The sequence below is a fragment of the Anticarsia gemmatalis genome, chromosome 5 (genome assembly GCF_050436995.1).
Source record: "Anticarsia gemmatalis isolate Benzon Research Colony breed Stoneville strain chromosome 5, ilAntGemm2 primary, whole genome shotgun sequence".
Lineage (NCBI taxonomy): Eukaryota > Metazoa > Arthropoda > Insecta > Lepidoptera > Erebidae > Anticarsia > Anticarsia gemmatalis.
This window is the reverse complement of record NC_134749.1, coordinates 12,172,428-12,188,377: the sequence shown is the minus strand read 5'-3', so window position 1 is coordinate 12,188,377 and position 15,950 is coordinate 12,172,428. Positions and strand designations below refer to the sequence as shown.

At 38.0% G+C, this 15,950-nt stretch overlaps 2 protein-coding genes across 2 annotated transcripts in view; one reads left to right on the top strand and one right to left on the bottom strand.

The window, feature by feature from the left end:
• The window catches only part of Lmpt (four and a half LIM domains protein limpet), a 227,131-nt gene that overhangs the window by 75,489 nt on the left and 135,692 nt on the right, over positions 1-15,950 (top strand). The gene's annotated exons all lie outside the window — the stretch shown is intronic.
• On the bottom strand, positions 1,767-6,750 carry LOC142973199 (pyrethroid hydrolase Ces2e-like). Its single transcript, XM_076114816.1, has 5 exons — positions 5,918-6,750; positions 5,071-5,291; positions 3,890-4,603; positions 2,860-3,105; positions 1,767-2,542 (listed from the first exon to the last, which is right to left on the bottom strand). Exons 1-5 carry the CDS (start codon positions 6,074-6,076, stop codon positions 2,365-2,367), a joined length of 1,518 nt encoding a protein of 505 aa, XP_075970931.1. The 5' UTR covers positions 6,077-6,750; the 3' UTR covers positions 1,767-2,364.

Here is a 15,950-nt window from a genome sequence, read left to right as displayed (position 1 = left end):
CCATGGCTTTGCTGGTTTGAGTTCCTGTTAAATAATATACTACTTTGGAGTTAACTTACAATGACTTATGCACGCTATCTCTATAAGTTAATTAGGAACTGCTTAATTTTGCATGATAATAAAAAGAAACTACGTTTAAAGAATCCGACTGCAAAAAGCAAAAAAAACATCTAATATACAGTTTTAAACACGTTCAACAAAATACCATTATTTTTGATGTGGTAAAACATGATAGGTTCGAAATCAGTTCAGATTTTAGTTCAGCATCTTTGTGCTTTAAAAATCATGATAAAGTCAGTCCCATTTGATTTTAATTAAACAGTCGTTGATTGGGCATGAGTCTTTGTCGCCTTGCTAAATATCTTCAGACGGCTTGAAGAACGGCCCTATCTTGTCCACTAAAGAAGATATAAGATGAGTAAGCTTTAGTTAATGTTAAAATACCTGAAACCTCAGTTCTCCAAGCGGTTGTCTTGCATAAGGGATGCCCCTGAAGCTGGCGTACTCGACACCATGATCCGCCTTCCTGACCAGTCCGCACACCCATCCGGTGTCAACCCGTGTGCGTATGTTGCATCTTAAATCACTTTCTTCGTTGGCGGTTGCTGAAAATAATATCTGATAATTAAAAACCCCAACCCGCACTTGGCCAGCGTGGTGGACTCAAGGCCTAACCCTTCCCTCGTTTGGGAGGAGACCCTTGCCTAGCAGTGGGACAGAAAAGGTATAAAAAAAACAAATTGGGAGTTGTTTGTCTAAGAATAAACATAACATTTAAAGTATTCTAAGTTTCTTGACTTGTTTCTTTCCACGCTGACGATTGTCGACTGCCGACTGCGGCAAAGTTATATACAGGCTACAGCACTCCAAATATTCATGTTCGCGTTATTTTTCCGTGTAGTATTACATAATAAACGATTTACAAGTTCTAATTATACAAAACCGAAATCCAAGTTTCTTAGTTTAAAGCTGCGCGTCATTGCTTCGAAATCGGAGCGTACGGGCCCTTCTTTTTGCTGGAATTTCTATGGCGTTTAAATGCCAATAGATGCAGTACTATAAAAATACAAAACAACGATTAAAGATTATAACAACAAGATTTAAAAAAACTCTCTACGATCCGTACGCTCAAATTCCGGCGCAGAAGACGCACAGTTCAACACCCTTACCAAAACAAGCACACGTAAAAAACACAATAAATCTAAACATCATATTGCAATCATTACGACTGTTAAATTAAACTTCATTATTATAGCAGCGCATTTAATAACTAGCTCGAAGTACATTGTCCGTTAGAATATACTGCTAAATTAAATAACAGCTACTGAAGATAATTTAAATTTAACTCAATCCATCCACTTTTCCACACGTAAGCAAAAACTAATTGTTTATGAGCACGATATAATTATCTTATGTTTTATTCTCTGCCTACACCTTCGGATATAACAGGCGTAATGTTATGTATGTATGTTTGTCTTGAATAAGTATAGTAAACTGCAAAGTAAAATGCTTAAATTGTTGTTTACTGAAAAATTACTTAATGAGCCGTGCGAGATCAATTTACGTACTGAATAGTTTATTTGTGACTCATATTTCTTACTTGCTAACCAGTGCGGTTTCGCTTTCGTATAGATTTAAACTTCTTTGTTATTTTTTTCTTCAAACCTTCCTATAACCTATAAAGAAAAAAGCCAAATTGGTTGAGCCGCTGTCGAGTTTTGCGCTATAATACATTTGGCGATTCATATTTACACATACAGATTTCATACTAGATATCTGCTTATTTTCTTTTAAAACATCAAATAGGCTGTAGGATTAATTTAAAAGCAATCTCGTGTGGAATAACAATTGTAATCAAAATAATATCGTTAATATAACTCTTCCTTTTCGTGATTGGATTAGCAGTTAATCCGCTAATTGAAATTTGTTTTTGATTAATCTAACCCATAGCAATCGGAAGTGTCCTAAATTGCAGAATGCGCATGCGCATTGCTAATAATGTTCTCTTGACATGTAATAAAGATTAGGTCTAATACCACTATTTTTATGGTGGTGCAGAGCATGTGGTAAAGTTCCGGGTAGGTATAAATAAAATTAATCGTAGGAAATAATTAAAACCCGATAACACATTCAAAATCAAAATCACGCCTTCTTTTCATAGGGGTTGGCACAGACCAGAGAACGCCACTTGGTAAGATCCTTACAAACTTTCTTTGCTTCCTTCTCATCCATGCATCTTGTCATAGTTCAAAACAACATCTCATAAAAATATTTATGTCAAACTGACTACTAATGCTCAAAATTTTGTGTCCTCTGTTTTTGGATTATAGTTACAAATGAAACGCAATTTCCAGTCCAAACATTTTAATTAGCAATACGACGTCTGGTGTAGTGGTATTTGTCGTAGATATCGTCCCACATGCGCGTGGTCTTGCCGTGAGGGTAGTCGATCATGCTCAGCTCGGAGCCTATGTTCAGCAGCCGAGGGTTTTCAGGTCTTGTCAGCTCCCAGTTCACTTCGCTTTGAGGGGGCGTTGGGTTCCTGCAAACAGTTTATACAGATATATTAGTCTGCTATCCGCCTGATGTTTTTCAAGTTAACCTAGTGTTCTTTTTGTTTCTGTTAACGGATGCGTCCATCTGTTCCATCACAAATATTCCTTGTGTACATTTCTTTTATTTGTTTTAGACTTTTTTTGCAGTCGCTTGTTGCGAAATTAAGATACACAGAGATAACTGGCGCGTACTTCGTAAGCGATAGTGCCTCTCCCTGCTTGGAATTAAAAATGAGAAACATACAAACAATATGTGTGTCAAAAAATGTTTAATCTTCATAGCAGAAAAACACCTCATACTTACAAGTGCTTAACAAAATTAGTCCAGAACTTCACCAAGCGTCTTTGGACAGTTCCATCTTCTCCATCAAGCTCCAGATCACTGAACAGGTACCCCAACTCATCGGAGTGTGCTGCCCCCTTCTTGTCCACGCCAGGCTCGTCCAGGACCCCTATGTCTCCGGAGTAAGAGAACTGGTAGTAGAAAACTGGTGATGTTGATGAGTGATGATGGACGCTACGGTGAATGTGGCTGGAGAAGTAGGCATCCCTAGAAATATAAATTATAAGTTAATTAATCCCTTTCTGCAAGACTCAAAGGTCAGGTGCATAGTATTAGAAACCGGCGGATATGTACGACTAGATGTATGGATGTGAATGACGCCAAGGAAGTTTGTATGGATCGTACCAAGTGGCGATCCCTGGTCTCTGTCTAACCCTATGGGAAGAAGGCGTGATTTTATGTAGGTTAACGCCGAAACGCCCGTGTCATTCCTAAAGTAAGCCTTAACCTAGCCCCCAAATGTTCCTTTCCCTTTTTCAGCCACTCAGGTTTAGTTATTTAAAAATATAGTCTTTATACGACGACTTCAACTATCTTCATGTTGAGCAACAAAATCGGTTCAGCAATTTAGTCGTGAGAGCGTAACAGATATACAGAGTTGTTTATTTATAACTGTTAGATATTACTCATGTGTAGTATTCGGGAGTTCCCTTCAGTAATCGACTGCTTATCTCGAACATCATTCGTATATCGACGGGTGTTATTGGATTTTACCTGATAGCTGATTCTCAGTATTATGACTCGCTAATATTTTACTAGTTCGTCCGCAAAAAACATTTTATTCCCTATATTTTAGAATTTGATTTTGGTTTTGTAGAATAAATAATACCTAAGTTTGTTTACTATCTCCAAGTTAACTTTCGTCGAAATCGGTACAGTGATTTAGCCGTGGAAGCGAAAGAGATAAACTGGCGTATTCATAAAATTAAGTATGGTATTTTGTATGTAGTGTGTAGTGCAGTGCAAAAAAAAATTGCGCAAAGTAACGTACCTATGATATGCTAATATAGTCGCCATAGTAGCATTCTTCTTAAAGTACATATTCCCAATTTGTCGCGCGACTTGTCTTTCTTCCCTCTCATTCAGAAACTTCAAATCATCAGGTAGCAGATAGACAGGAGTCCTGGAGATTCTCCGAAGAGCGTGAGCCTCTCTCAGCAAAGACACGAAGATATAAGCTTCATTGCTATTGTAACCAATTATCATAGGAACTGGTTGCACCTTTTTACTGGTCAGCAAGTCGTAAGGCGCTTCGGGAAGCAACCTTTCTTCATTCTTCAAAGGTTTCTCAGTGCATATACCGAAAGGAAAATAAGGTATAGCTAGTTTGTTCGCATTAGCCACTAGATTTTCTATCTCAGCATCTATTAGAGTCTTCGCAATGTCCTCAATTTCTTCCGCTTCAAGAGTACTGCTTAGTATCTTAGCTCGTTCTTCTGCGTCGTAATTAAATGCCCAAGGACATAAGGCTGTTCCACTTTGGAGTATGGCTCCGTGAAAGAGCCCTGGGGCCATGGAACCCAGAATGATAGCGTCTACCATAGCTGCTCCAAACCCTTGCCCGGCTGCGACAACTTTGCCAGGGTTTCCTCTGAATGCTACTATATTATCTTGCACCCATCTTAAAGCTTGCACTACGTCTTTCACTCCGGCGTTGCCTGGTATTTGCTCGTCACCTAAACAAAGAAAACCTTGGGGACCTACCCTGAAAATACAAATACGTTGAAATTACATGGTACTTGTGAAATGTTTATCTCCATTGCATAAATCATATGTGTCGATCGATCTAGACAGACAGAAATATTTTTTTAGACTGAACATAATAACTAAGTAAATTGAGTCTAAACGCGATGAAAATGTTAATGATACGGTACTTTATTTATTACCCCACTTTACGACTGAGTTATATAATCGATATTGGTCACAGCGGAACTGATGTGGCTGCTAAGCGTCGCGTCGCCTCATTGTTTTGTGAGATCTTACGCGTTCCCTCACTTAGTTTTGTTTAATTATTTTTTTAATATAAAATATTATATTTTAGTCCCTTTTTGGACTTATAGTGAACTAAGAAAATTGGTCATATTTTAATTTCTGGACAAAATCAATAGGTTATGCTAATAATAATTTTTACGATGCCCAGTCTACGGCTGAGCTAGAAGTTATACTCCTTACCTATGATGAACAACAACGACAATGATCCCCTCCCGCACCAGTTTCCCAGGGTTGTAAGGTCCAGTTCCCCCAGTGACCCACACCAGAACTGGCCAGTTGTTGTCCACTGCTGATGGCACGTACACGTCCAGTACCAGGCAGTCGTTGCCCTCAGAGACGGTGGAACAGGTGGACGTTTTGGACTCCCTGATGGTAGACCAGACAGGAGCGAGGCCGGCTTTCTGAGAAATGACGGTTGATTAACATTTTATGTAGTTTTTTTAACATCTGCTTGTGGTCTGGGTGGTGGTGTATGCGACTGCTGATCCCAAGTTCCAAGGTTCGATATCCGAGTCGTGCAAATTGCTATTGCTATTTAGTTCATATTAGAATACTTCCCAATAGTAGGAAAGTTAAGTGACCGATGTATATGGCAACAGGCTATACCCCTATAACATTGTAAATGTCCTCTGCCTACACTTTCGTGTATAACAGTGTGATGTTATGTGGTATTTTTTACATGCATGAGTTCATTTGTTAAAGAGAAATTTGTGAATTATCTACTTAAATAATATAGGTTTAATTGTATATAATAGTTGGGTATTATATATCATTATATTTGTGTATATTTATTGTTAAAATTGTCGTGTTGTATATTTAATCCCTGAAAATATCTGCAAGCAGACGTATTAACTGATTAATATTTTTTTTTCTAATTTTATTATGTTCTAATTATCAAATATGCTTCTAAGTATTAACGACATTTTGTCCAAGAAATTAAACTATTTTCTGACAGAATATTAATTCTCCTCTTGTGGGAGTTTGATAGAAGAGGGGTGTTCTATCAGACCCCCACAAAGTCACTAACCTTAAACTTGTCCATCTTATTGGTGACACTTGCATAAGGCACCCCAGTGTAGGCCACATACCCATCATGTACCACTCCTCGCAGAGGCCCCTGTGCCGTGCTGATCACGTTCTGTTCACTCCACACAGCTTGAAGTAACACCAGGAGGATCTTCCACATGGTACTTTAGAACTGCTTCCTTGGTTAAAAGACTTTATAGTTTAACAGCTCTGGTTTGTGAACCAAATGGTTTTAGAACAAGTAAAATGTTCTAGAAAATTCTCGTAGATTCTGGAGTAGGCTTTAGAAGGCTTTTCTTTCTATCGCTTGAGTTTGAAGGCTTTTTTTGTAATCCAAATTGTTCTTGAAGTAATAGAATGTTCCAGAAAGTACTCGTAGATTTTAGTGTTGACGTTAGAAGGCTTGTTTTTCAATCGTTTGAGTTTGACAGCACTTTTTTTTGGTTGTTATTAAAGTGGTAGAATGTTCTAGAAAGATACTCTACTGAAGATTCTGAAGTGAGCTTCAAAAAGGTTTCTTTTTAGTTGTTTGAGTTTTACAGCTCTTTCTTTTAAACCAAATTGTTATTGAACTAGTAGAGTGTTCTACAGTTCTTGAAGATTCTGGAGTTGACTTTAGAAAGCTTTTCTTGAAAACGTTTGATTTTTGGAATTTTGGGGAAAATTATTGTAATCAAATTATATTATTAGATTTCTAAATGTTTGTTTAATATGTCTCGGATTATTTTTGTATATGTTTTAGATCTTATATTTTTAGATAGTTCAAAATTTTCTTTCAAATGATGACTGACACTATTATATTGTTACAAAATTGATTATACGTTATATTATCCGCTGTGGTTTACGTAAAACTGTGACAGTATTCAATATGGGAGTGTCTGTTGCGTGTAATAACATCGTTACTCTGATTTAATGAGTGCAGTTAGGTTTCATATACACTGCATCACTATTATTTTGTTTACTATAGGGTCGAATAGTCCAAAATGCATATAAATTTTCGCATATATAATATACATGCAATGCATTTTGACTGCCTCAGTGGTGCAGTGGTTTAGGTCGCCACGCCGCTACCATTGCGTCGGGAGGTCGTGGGCTCGATTCCCTCACAGAACAATTATTTGGGTATCCATAAATAATTGTTTCGGGTCTGGTAGTACTTTGTGTCTATTGTTTTATTGTAAACATATAGATAAGTTAACAATCACGTTTGGAAAATGTACTCGTGCTCATCACACTGTGTGGGATTCGATCCCATCACACGCGCCGCTGCATCTTTATATAATATATATAATTCTTCTGTAAGTGTGTTCTGTGTGTGTCACTGAACTTCTCTTAAACGACTAGACCGATTTTGATGAAATTTTTTGTGTGTGTTCAGGATCTGAGAATGGTTTAGATTCACAATTTTGTTCGCTGGACAATGTTTTTTTATTTATTTTTTTATTAATTAGACAGGACAACGTCTGTCGGGTCCGCTAGTATTTTATATTACTACGCGGAATTGTTCAAATCACTTAGTGTTTTTATTAAGCCACAACTGAAACCTATTATCGTAAATTAACACAATAAACTAGATACATGTTTGTTTGGCGTTTATTGTAACTAGCTGTCGGATGTTTTAAACGGCGATAAATCTATATCATCAATATTGCGTGTTTTTAACTTTGCATAAAATTGATGATTCGTTTGAAATGATATGCTTATTTCAATATTTCTGTACTACGAAGTTAATTAAATAAAGGGTATTTTGGATTTGTAATTCCTAATTTTTTACAGAAAACTAATTTACTGTTTTTTTCGTTAAAATATATAAATTTTTTGTTCAAGCATTCAAAGGAAAGGGTTTAACATTTTTCAAAAAAGATAAAGGATTGCATTTGACATTGCCCGAAATATATGTACAATGTGTACATAATATTATGTCGGCATGAGCATAGATTATTTTTATCAATTAATATTGAATTGATTACCAGCCAACCACTCCCGCTAGTACTAAGAGATCACGCGAAATCTATTCCTACGGGAATGTAATAAACAGAATCATTAATATAATCTGGTATATATTCGTATTCATGATATTTCTACTCAAGTCCATTATGACAAGGGTTATTTAACTAATTCATTTCTATTGAGAAACAATCACGTTAAATTTCCACACGTTTAACTAGCAACCCTGTAACTTGATTTTGGTAATTAACAAATGCCCGCGGCTTTACTCGCCATTTTTCGTATTCATGAAAAAGAAGGTAGTACTTCCCCAGTATATATGTCATAGCCGAATCACCCCAATGGGTTCAGCCGTTTAGCAAAAAAAGGTATTAACCGACACTTACATATTTATGTGATACTAGATGACCCGCGCAACTTCGCTTGCGTCACATAAGAGAGAATGGGTCAACATTTTCCCCGTTTTTGTAACATTTTTCACTGGTACTCTGCTCCTTTTGGTCGCAGCGTGATGATATGATATGGCCTATAACCTTTCTCGATAAATGGACTATCTATCACTGAAAGATTTTTGAAATCGGACCAGTAGTTCCTGAGATTAGCGCGTTCAAACAAACAGTCAAACAAACAAACTCTTCAGCTTTATAATAATAATAATAATAAGCCCCCTAAAATCCTACCTTACGTCCGAGCCGAACACCAGGCCACGTGGGGGGCGGACATGCGTACAAATTAAACTTACGTAGCTAACAAGGCCAAGGTAACCCTTTAAAATGGAGAATGAGTAAAAGAATATATGATTTACGGTCGCTGCCCGGGGGTCGCCGGGGCACACCTGGGGCTGGTGCTGGGTGTAGCAGCATGAGAACCATCGGCGGTCTGGAGTTGAGCAGGCGGGCTCCCACCGATAAAAATACGACAGCCGACATCATCCCTCATCCCAATAGCCCATCAGAAATCTCGTCACCATCAAGTAGTCTTTTTCCTTCACCTAGCTCATCCCCCAACCCATTCCAAAATCGTCCTCACTCTGATCATTCGTCATCACCCTCATCGTCACCACTGGCAGTAGATGTTGTCCAAGAAGCACACGCTTCTCATGATGGACCCACTACTGCCAAATCACGCGCGAGAAGAAAATGGACAACTGATATGAACATGTTCATATGGCGCACCTACCTCATCACATCCAGACTTGAAACGCACACTAGAGGATACTTAGACCCGCTCCATAAAGCTTTCACAGAAAAATATCCAGAAATGAATGCATCCAAACAAAGTGTAGGAGACCAACGCAGAGCAATAATTAATAACAAATTACTACCCACAGACACACTAAAGGAAATAAAAGATGAAGTAGCCAATTATCTACAACACAACGACCAACCTCTCCCCACACTCACACAGGCTTCAACTAGAATGCGATGGTCGGATGACATAAACGAAACAATAATCCGACTCTATTATGAAACATCCGAACTCGAAACCAACATGACAGGACTCCGTAAAAAGCTTCACGATAAATTCATCGAAACCTACCCACATTTGTCCCATATATCCGAGCAGAGAATTTCTGACCAAAGAAGAGTCATTGTCAATAACAAAATGTTGTCTGAAGACAGAATACTCCAAATTCGTCATGATGTCGAAACACAATTACGGTCTAACACTCTCAATCACCCAAATACAATCCATACACAACATACAGCCACCCAGTCATCTACTGAAGCCACACAAACAGACTCTGAACATGCGGAACCATCACTCTCGCAGGATATCCCTCACACAAATATTGAAACACAACACAATCATGCAAATATTAACCTCTCTATAGACTACGCTAAAATTGATCAGCAATTCCGAACTACACTTGATACATTCAAAGAATCTGAACCAACCTCAAGACCATTCCTACCCAAGCAAAAACCATCTAAAAAGTTTGCTTTAATAGTTGAACATCTTGACAAGAATATCCTCCCCAATTATTTAAATACTGAACAAGATTTTGTAACTTTTCAAACGATATTATATTCAGCAGCCCATACAGCTGTCACCTGTAATGGTACTAAACTAAAGTCTAATAGTAATCGGCCAAGAGTGTTCAAACCACCGTGGCAGAGAAGACTTGAAAGCAGAATAGATACATATAGATTAGAAGTGGCTCGATTAACGCAATACATCCAGGGAAATAGAAGTGATAGAATATTAACAACAGTAGAAACAGTAAAAAGAAAATATCAGAATCATGCCCAATACGAAAACGCTAACACAGAAATAGAGCATTTCTTAGACACAGTAAAACAGAAACTAAGCGCGGCTGCCAGTAGATTAAAACGGTACCTCACTTGCACTGCACGGAAAAAACAAAATTCACAATTTACACACACTGAAAAATTATTTTACAGAAGTCTTAAATCCAATAATCACAACACAAACACACAGGAAAATAGACTACCAACAGCTGAAAGCTTACGCCAATTCTGGAGCAATATTTGGGAAAGACCTGTACAACATAACCCAGAAGCTGAATGGGTAAACGCTGTGCATGAGCAAACTGAGCACATGCCGGCAATGCAGTTCGAATTTATTTCTCTAGACACATTCACACAAGTCATCAATCGCACACACAATTGGAAGTCACCCGGCACCGATAATATACATAATTATTGGTACAAAAAATTCAAATGCATACATCCCTATCTACACAATCACATAAACACATTCATTCATTCACCACAAACAATGCCACCATACATCACACACGGAATCACCTATATGCTACCAAAAGACACAAATACGGACGATCCATCTAAATACCGACCCATAACTTGTTTACAGACTATTTATAAAATACTAACCGCATGTTTGAGTAGAACTATTTATGCTCATCTATCAGAAAATAATATTCTCGCTGAGCAACAAAAAGGCTGTAGAAAGTATAGCCAGGGATGCAAGGAGCAGCTTACAATAGACGCAGTAACTATTAATGAAGCATTTATTAAAAAACATAACATTCATACAATGTTTATTGATTATCGCAAGGCGTTTGATTCTGTGCCCCACAGCTGGCTATTGCATATCTTACAATTATATAAAATTAATCCCACAATCATCACATTTTTAGAATCATCTATGAGGAACTGGAGAACTACACTCAAAGTAAATCATTACGTATCACCAATAACTACTGAACCAATTTGTATTCGCCGTGGTATCTACCAAGGCGATGCCCTTAGCCCACTCTGGTTTTGCCTTGCATTAAATCCCCTTTCTAGTCTCCTAAACAACAGTAATGCCGGATATACTCTTAATTCCACTCACAACCAATTTTGTTTAACTCATTTAATGTACATGGATGACATAAAACTCTTCTCAAGTAATAAAGAAGACCTGTTTAAGCTAGCCGATATAACGCAACAATACTCCAAAGACATTTGCATGGATTTTGGAGTCGACAAATGTAACATTCTATCTATCACAAAGGGACAAATAGAGAGCAATAGATACGCCCTAGAAACCGGACAAAATATTGAGCCTATGGATGATCACAGTACTTACAAATACTTAGGATTTAAACAATCTAGAAAAATAAATCAAAAAGAAACAAAAATAGAACTCACAACAAAATTTAAACACCGCCTTAACCTAATCCTTAAATCGCACTTAAATTCTAGAAATATTGTCAAAGCCATTAATACTTTTGCTATCCCTATACTCACCTACTCATTTGGAATCATCAATTGGTCACAAACAGACCTGAAAAGCCTGCAACGCATTATAAATACACACATGACCAAACACCGCAAACATCACCCAAAATCTTCAGTCGAGAGACTCACACTACCACGTAAAGAGGGCGGCAGAGGGCTGATTGACATTCAAAACCTATACAACAAACAAATAACATCACTCAGAACATACTTTCACACTAAATCACAACACTCAGCCCTTCATGAACACATCACAAACATAGACATCAAACTCACACCACTTAACCTACAGAACAGAAGCACGCAATCAAACGAAACACTCGTCACCACAGAACAAAAAATAGCTAAATGGGCTGGAAAGTCTCTTCACGGAAGACACCGAACCGACCTTAGCCAAAGTTACGTCGACAAGGAGAAGTCGAACGAATGGCTTAAGAAAGGGGAACTGTTCCCGGAGACAGAAGGTTTTATGCTGGCCATACAAGATCAGGTTATTTTAACAAGAAACTACAAAAAATTCATTATAAAAGACCCTAATCAAGTATCAGACCTGTGTAGACACTGTAATTCGGCCCCGGAAACTATCCAACACATCACCGGCGCGTGCAAATCCCTTGTACAGTCTGACTACAAACACCGCCACGATCAGGTAGCAGCAATAGTTCATCAACATTTAGCCCATAAGTACAATTTCATTCCTCAAAAAACGCCATACTATAAATACAAACCTAACACTATCTTAGAAAATCAAACATGCAAAATTTATTGGGACCGAACAATTATAACAGATAAAACAGTACATTACAACAGACCAGATATCACACTGCACGACAGAAACACTAACACTACATACATAATTGACATAGCTATCCCCAACAGCCACAACATACAATCAACAATATCAGACAAACTCTCTAAATACCAGGATCTTGCAATAGAGTTAAAAACCCAATGGAGAGCAGATACAGTCCATATTGTCCCAATAGTCATTTCATCAACTGGTATTATACCTAAATCACTAACTCAAAGTCTAGACATTCTTCACATGCCCAAACACTCACTACATCTATTACAAAAAGCCACTATTCTTAACACCTGTCGTATCACTCGCAAATTTCTTACATCCTCATCTATCTCATCAACATTTTCTATTTAGCGTGTCACGCTTGGCTTCGGCCCGCATGGCATGTAGCTTACCCCTTCAAAAGAGGGAGATAATAACACTCTTTTTAAAATAATAATAATAATAATAATAAGCCCCCTAAATTCCTACCTTACGTCCGAGCCGAACACCAGGCCACGTGGGGGGCGGACACGCATACTATCGAAACTTATGCGGCTAACGAGGATAAAGGTAAACCCTTCATGGAGAATGAGCAAGAAAGTGTACAATTTACGGTCGCTTCCCGGGGGTCGCCGGGGCACATCTGGAGCCGGTGCTGGGTGTAGCAGCATGCGAACCGTCGGCGATCAGGAGTCGAGCAGGCGGGCTCCCATCGATAAATCTATGACAGCCGATCGTCGGGGGCTGAACAGGCGGGCTCGCGGCGTAGAAGTGACAGCCGATGACTCAGGCGATGAGACTACCTCCTTATTTTCCTCCATCCCTTCAACTCGCCCTTCATATATGACAAGAAGAACAGCTACCTTGTCCACCAGTAGTACGCCCGACAGTGTTGTGCAGGATGTCAATTTTGACAGTGAGCTTGCACCCACATCGGGCCATTCTATAACGCGCAAACGATGGACGTTAGAAATGAATGAGTTCATAATGCGCACGTACTTCCAACTTACTGCACTAGGAACTGATACGAAATCATACCTAGAACCCCTTCACCTCAAATTTATGGAAAAATTTCCGAACACTGAAGTAAGTCGTCAAAGATTAGGTGACCAACGCCGAGCTATAGTACGCAATAAATTAATACCACAAACAACCATAGATCAAATATATGACGAAGTAAAACTCGAACTCACCGAACTACAGAACTACCATCAAACACAATGCTCAACACAATCACTAGTCCCAAACGCACAAACACACATACCACAAATACAAACACAATCTCGAATGAAATGGTCCACGGAACATAACGAAACAATAATCCGATCGTACTTTCGTATTACTAATGGGGGTACAAACGAAACTTCTTACCGAAAACCAATGTATGAAGAATTTATTCGCCAATTTCCTTCACTGTCCCACCTAAGTGAACAGCGGATAGCCGATCAAAGGCGAGCTATAGTTAATAATCAGTACATAAGCAAAGATAGGTTGAATTCATTAAAGCAAGAAATAGTAGAGGAATTACAAAGAAACGACAGTAACACAAACACATACATATATCACGATGATCACCCTAACAACATTAATCAAATTACACTTATAAACAACGAGACATTAGAAACCTTAGATGAAACGCAACCCAATTCTCAGACAACTATACCAAGAAATACCACAATAGACGAAACCTTTGCACAGGCCCTACAGTTTTACAGAGACACTGACCCGACTAACAGATCTTACATACCAAAACAAAAACCATCTAAACAACTAGCGCAAATAGTCAACTACATTAATGTAATAACTCTTCCCGAGAATACAGACAACGACACTGACTTTTACACTTTACAAACAATAACATACGCCGCTGCCTGGACTGCAGCAAAAGTGAACGGAGCAAAGCTTTTACTCCAAACAGACATTAATACCCATCGAACAAAACCAAAACACATACCAAATTGGCAAAGAAGGCTAGAACGTAAACAAAATGATTTACGAACTAAATTAGGTAGACTAACACAATTTATTAATGGAAACAGGAGTACGAATATAGTAAACCAAGCAAACCGTATTTTAGAGCAATATAAAACACACACTAGACATGAAGCACCAAATACACAAGCCACGCACACTTTAGATACACTCAAACAAAAACTTTCAGTTGTGTCAGGTAGACTACAGAGATACAAGGCATGTAATCAAAGAAAAGAACAAAATACACAATTCACGCATAACGAAAAAGTTTTTTACCGCAACATTAAACAGTCCACATCAAACACACAAGAGAGAATACGTAGTGACGAAACAAACAACTCACCGAACCCAGAAACACTGCACACCTTTTGGTCAAACATATGGCAAAATCCTGTTGATCACAACACACAAGCTGATTGGATTCAATCAGAAACCAATAATTATACAGACATACAGACAATGGCCTTCGAGTGTATCCCTCTCGAAACCTTTGTAAAAGTACTACGCTCTCAACACAATTGGAAATCCCCAGGGTCAGATCATATCCACAGTTACTGGTATAAGAAATTTACAGCTATCCATCCCTATCTACATAATTACATAAACATGTTTATCCAAAACCCGACCACAGTACCATCTTATCTAACCTTAGGAAAAACCTTTATGATCCCAAAAGATCGCGATGACTTGTCCAACCCTGCGAAATACCGTCCGATCACATGTCTGCAAACGCTGTACAAGATTATCACATCCTGCATATCTGAATTAATTTACCAACACATTGAAGCTAATAATATCCTAGCTGAGCAACAAAAAGGATGCCGAAAATTCAGTCAAGGATGCAAAGAACAATTAATTATAGATTCTGTCATTTTAAAACAAGTTCAAAAAACGAAATCTGATTTATTTAGTATGTATATCGACTACAAAAAGGCTTATGATTCTGTCCCCCACTCATGGTTAGCAAAAATACTTGAAGTTTATAAAATTCACCCAACAATAGTAGCATTCTTAAAAAGCGTTATGACGAAGTGGTCCACCGTTTTAAAACTCACTACTTTAACCGAAGTCATCGAAACTCAACCTATTAAAATCCAGAGAGGTATCTTTCAAGGAGACGCACTGAGTCCGCTTTGGTTCTGCCTTGCTCTCAACCCCTTGTCCAATATTTTAAATTCAACCAACTCCGGATACCCATTAAAATGTTCAACAACTGACAGACAGACTGACACCCAACAAAAAATATTGAATCACTTGTTATACATGGACGATATTAAGTTGTACGCTGAAACTGAAAGTCAATTGGATGATCTAGCTAACCTAACTGAACAATTTAGTGCTGATATAAACATGGATTTTGGGATAGACAAATGCAAAATTAACTCAGTTAGATCAGGACAAAATTACCAACATAATTACACTTTGAACACTGGAGAAAACATAGAGTCACTAGACGAACAGGCTACATATAAATACCTAGGTTATAATCAGTCCAAACAAATTCAACATAAAGAAACAAAACAAAAGCTCAGAAATCAATTCCAACACCGACTAAACACAATCCTTAAAACTGAACTAAATTCCAGAAACACTGTAAAAGCGATCAACACATTTGTTAT

Bases quoted from the DNA above. Each gene is read 5' to 3' on its own strand.
- LOC142973199 (XM_076114816.1), bottom strand. From the start codon at position 6,076: ATGTGGAAGATCCTCCTGGTGTTACTTCAAGCTGTGTGGAGTGAACAG. The intron at 4,604-5,070 runs GTAAGGAGTATA...TTGTATTTTCAG, and splicing joins GTCGTTGTTGTTCATCATAG to GGTAGGTCCCCAAGGTTTTC. The intron at 2,543-2,859 runs GTAAGTATGAGG...AACTGTTTGCAG, and splicing joins ACTAATTTTGTTAAGCACTT to GAACCCAACGCCCCCTCAAA.